At 38.5% G+C, this 5,000-nt stretch overlaps 1 protein-coding gene across 1 annotated transcript in view; it reads right to left on the bottom strand.

The window, feature by feature from the left end:
* The window catches only part of LOC115230909 (ankyrin repeat and SAM domain-containing protein 1A), a 40,774-nt gene that overhangs the window by 25,001 nt on the left and 10,773 nt on the right, over window positions 1-5,000 (bottom strand). The window contains exon 2 of the mRNA XM_029801015.2: window positions 2,504-2,597. Coding sequence (XP_029656875.2) covers window positions 2,504-2,585 — 82 coding nt within the window. The 5' untranslated portion in view covers window positions 2,586-2,597. The remainder of the gene's footprint in view (window positions 1-2,503; window positions 2,598-5,000) is intronic.

Raw genomic sequence — 5,000 nt, forward strand, 5'->3', positions numbered from 1 at the left:
TAATTACTTCAGTCTACTGGAGTGATAAAGGTAAAATGAGGTAATTTTTCCTCTTGGCTGAAACAGCTGTAAGGTATTTTCCTAATTTCTATTCCTGTATGTTATATATTTTAATAATCACTGCTATCTTTATATTATATTATATTATATTATATATGTAAAGCATAATATGTTATACATGTATGTATATTGTTGTAATTGTCATTTTAGTAATTAAATAAATAAATTGACATAATATAATGTCTAAAAGTTGATGAACCACCTATTGATCACTTTTAGCTTGATATATCATAATCATCATCGTTTGACGTCTACTTTCCATGCTAGCATGGGTTGGACGATTTTGACTGAGGGCTGGCAAACCAGATGGCTGCACCAGGCTCCAATCTTGATCTGGCAGAGTTTCTACAGCTGGATGCCCTTCCTAATGCCAACCACTGCGAGAGTGTAGTGGGTGCTTTTATATATATGTGTATATATATATATCATCATCATCGTTTAACGTCCGCTTTCCATGCTGGCATGGGTGGGATGGTTTGACTGAGGACTAGTGAACCAGATGGCTGCACCAGGCTCCAGTCTGATCTGGCAGTGTTTCTACAGCTGGATGCCCTTCCTAACGCCAACCACTCCGAGAGTGTAGTGGGTGCCTTTTACGTGCCACCGGCACAGGGGCCAGGTGAGGCTGGCAACGGCCACGATTGGTTGGTGCTTTTAACATGCCACCGGCACGGAAGCCAGTCAAGGCGGCGCTGGCATCGACCACGTACGGAAGGTGCTTTTTACGTGCCACCGGCACAGGTGCCAAAATAATAACAATATATTTTGGCACAGGACCAGCAATTTTGGGGGCAGGGAGCAATTCAGTTACATTGGAACCCCCCATCCCCAGTATTTGACAGGTACATTTATTTTATCAACCCCCCCCCGCAAAAAAAAAACAGAGGTGAAAGGGGGGAAAAACAATTTATACAACAACATAAACAAGAATAATAATATTAACAATCAAAAAAAAATTAATAATAATAATAATAATAATAACAATGATAATATTGATAATGTTAACAATAACAACAAGAATATTAAGTAGTAATAGTAGTAGTAGTAGTTCTAGTAAATTGTAGTAGTAGTAGTAGTAGTAGTAGTTCTAGGAAATTGTAGTAGTAGTGGTAGTAGTAGTAGTAGCAGTGGTGGTAGTAGTAGTAGAAGTAGTAGTAGTAGTAGTAGTTCTAGTAAATTGTAGTAGTAGTAGTTCTAGTAAATTGTAGTAGTAGTAGTAGTAGTAGCAGTGGTGGTAGTAGTAGTAGAAGTAGTAGTAGTAGTAGTAGTAAGTGACTTACCAATATTGTGTCAATAACAAACAAAATAAATAAAGAAAACCGCAGTGAGGGGAAGAGGAGGAAAAGCAACAACTAAAGAAGGTTAAGAGTTAAAGAGAGAGGGGGGGAGAGAGAGAGAGAGAGAGAGAGAGAGAGAGAGAGAGAAGGAAGGTTTGAAAGACAGACAGACAGGTAAATAGGTAAACAGATGGAGAGACAAATAGATGGTGGGAGGGCAGAGGAACAGAGAGAGACAGACAGACAGACACAAACATATATACATATATAGAGGGACGGACGGACGGACGGACGGACGGACAGACAGATAGAGATAGATAGATAGATAGGTAGGTTGATGGATGGATGGATGGATGGATGAATGGACAGACAGACAGATACTTATATACATACATACGTATGTAAGTATGTACATACATATATATACATATGTATGTACGTACATAGACAGAGAGATGGATGGATGGAAAGAGAGTGAGAGACAAGGGTAGGCAGATAGAGTGATAAGCAGAGAAACAGAAAGAGATAAAGAGAAAGAGAGAGAGGGAGACAAACAGACAGAGAAATAGAGACACACGCAGATGGAGAGATAGGTAGATAGAGAAATCAACTGAGAGAGAGAGAGAGACTGAAAGAGAGAAAGGTAGAGAGATAGAAAAATACTGACAGACAGAGAGAGACAGAGGGAGAGAGAGGGAGAGAGAGAGAGAAAGGAAGAGAGAAGGAGACAGACAGACAGAGAGAGACAGACAGAAGGAGAGAGAGGGAGAGAGACAGAGAGAGAGAAAGAGATGAAGAGAGAGAGAGAAAGAGATGAAGAGAGAGAGAGAGAAAGAGATGAAGAGAGAGAGAGAGAAGAGAGAAAGAGAAAGGAGAGAGAGGAAAAGAGAAAGAGAGAAGGAAGAGAGAGGAGAAGAAAGAGAGAGAGAGGGAGAAAGGAAGAGAGAGAGAGAGGGAGAAAGGAAGAGAAAGGAGAGAGAGAGAGAGAGAGAGGGAGAGAGAGCAAAAGAGAGATAGAGAGAAGAAGAGAAAGAGGGAGGCAGAGACAGAGGAAAAGAGAAAGAGGGAGAGAAAGCGAGAGAGAGAGAGAGAGAGAGAGAGAAGAGTGTGTTAGTAGGTGAGAAAGCAACCAGCACCTGTTCCCATATCGGATGTTTGCTGAGTACCTGCTAGAAGTTTGGTAAAATCTGCCTCATAGTCCCGCACGAACACAGATTCCCTGGCAATACCGGCACCGAAGGACTGCATTATCGCTGCGATCTAGAATGGAAGAAGAGCAGAGGAGACATGCGGTGAGCATGCAAGATGTTCGGAAGCAAAGGGTAGGTTGGTTGGTAATTTGGTGGATTTGGAAGGTTTTGGTGGATGCATGAAGAAACCGTTAGACAGGACAGATTTAAAGATAACTGGAAATATATATATATACAGATGGTCAGATAGGTAGATGGTTAAATAGACAGATATACGGATTGTTAGAAAAAAATAAGCAGAAAAATTGTATAGAATTTGATGCTTTATAGGACATAAATGCAGAACACTGATGAGGTGAAATGCATCATTGCATTATGTTCTACAGGTATTATGTAATTATGTCAACAATTATGTAGAAACACGTGTATGTCCTATAAAGCATTGAAAACTATATCTGCTTTCTGCCTGTTACTATGCCAAGTAGATAGATGGATAAATAGATAAAATATAGAGATTGTTAGGAATAATAAGCAGAAAACTTGTATAGAATTCGATGCTTTATAGGACATAAACGCATTCCAGCAGAACACTAATGAGGTGTGATGCATCATTGCATAATGTTCTACAGGTATTATGTAATTACTTCAACAATTATGTAGAAACATGTGTATGTCCTATAAAGTATTGAAAACCATATCTGCTTTCTGCCTATAACTATGATTGTTCCTATTTGGCTAATATTCCACACAAGGTTGATGCCTGTGGAAATGACCAGATAGATAAATGGATAAATAGACAGATATAAATATAGAGAGATTGTTAGGAATAATAAGCAGAAAACTTGTATAGAATTCGATGTTTTATAGGACATAAACGCATTCCAGCAGAACACTAATGAGGTGTGATGCATCATTGCATAATGTTCTACAGGTATTATGTTATTACTTCAACAATTATGTAGAAACACGTGTATGTCCTATAAAGCATTGAAAACCATATCTGCTTTCTGCCTATTACTATGATTGTTCCTATTTGGCTAATATTCCACACAAGGTTGATGCCTGTGGAAATGACCAGATAGATAAATGGATAAATAGACAGATATAAATATAGAGAGATTGTTGGGAATAATAAGCAGAAAACTTGTATAGAATTCAATGTTTTATGGGACATAAACGCATTCCAGCAGAACACTAATGAGGTGTGATGTATCATTGCATAATGTTCTACAGGTATTATGTTATTACTTCAACAATTATGTAGAAACACGTGTATGTCCTATAAAGCATTGAAAACCATATCTGCTTTCTGCCTATAACTATGATTGTTCCAGGTTGATGCCTGTGGAAATGACCAAGTAGATAGATGGATAAATAGATAGATATAAATATAGAGAGATTGTTAGGAATAATAAGCAGAAAACAACTATGGTATTCAATGCTTTATAAGACATAAACACATGACAGCAAGACACTGATGAGTTGTGATGCAACATTGCATAATGTCCTACAAGTGTTACGCAATTACTTCAGCAGTTTATAGAAATATGTGTATGTCCTATAAAACACAGAATACCATATCTGTTTTCTGCCTATTATTATGATTATTTCGATTATCTGACGGTATTTAAACGCATTAACCTATCGTACTACACTGGATTCTGCAAGTGCAGTGTGGAAAACATGACTTAGCCAGGTTTTTGCTTGCATGTTGCACTTTGCTCTGATATAGATTGGTAGAAGCAGACAACTAGGGACATGGATGAATAGATATATAGATGGTTAGATGTGTGTGTGTGTGTTGTATTTACTTATGTGTTCTTTTACTTGTTTCAGTCATTTGACTGTGGCCATGCTGGAGCACCACCTTTAATCGAGCAACTCGACCCCGGGACTTATTCTTTTGTAAGCCTGGTACTTATTCTATCGGTTTCTTTGGCCGAACCGCTAAGTTACGGGGACGCAAACACACCAGCATCGGTTGTCAAGCAATGCTAGGGGGACAAACACAGACACACAAACACATATATATATATATACGATGAGCTTCTTTCAGTTTCCGTCTACCAAATCCACTCACAAGGCTTTGGTCGGCCCGAGGCTATAGTAGAAGACACTTGCCCAAGGTGCCACGCAGTGGGACTGAACCCGGAACCATGTGGTTGGTAAACAAGCTACTTACCACACAGCCACTCCTGCGCCTAGTATGTTATATTATTTTTTAGTTAATTGTAACTGAAAAAAAGCTGAGAGGTGACTTATAGACACGTAAATATAGTATATTAATTCATAATTCTCACCAAGCAGGGGATGCATTTAATCCCCGGGGGGTAAAAATTTCCATGGTAGGTGTTAAACAAACCATAGCTCGTTATAGATCAGTATTTAATGAACAAAGTTTAATGAAAAATATTTTTTAAAAGGTATGCAGTTTTGTAGCAGTTGGGGATAAATTTTAAACCTTCAAACGGAA

This window comes from Octopus sinensis, unplaced genomic scaffold (genome assembly GCF_006345805.1).
Source record: "Octopus sinensis unplaced genomic scaffold, ASM634580v1 Contig16750, whole genome shotgun sequence".
Classification (NCBI taxonomy): Eukaryota; Metazoa; Mollusca; class Cephalopoda; order Octopoda; family Octopodidae; genus Octopus; species Octopus sinensis.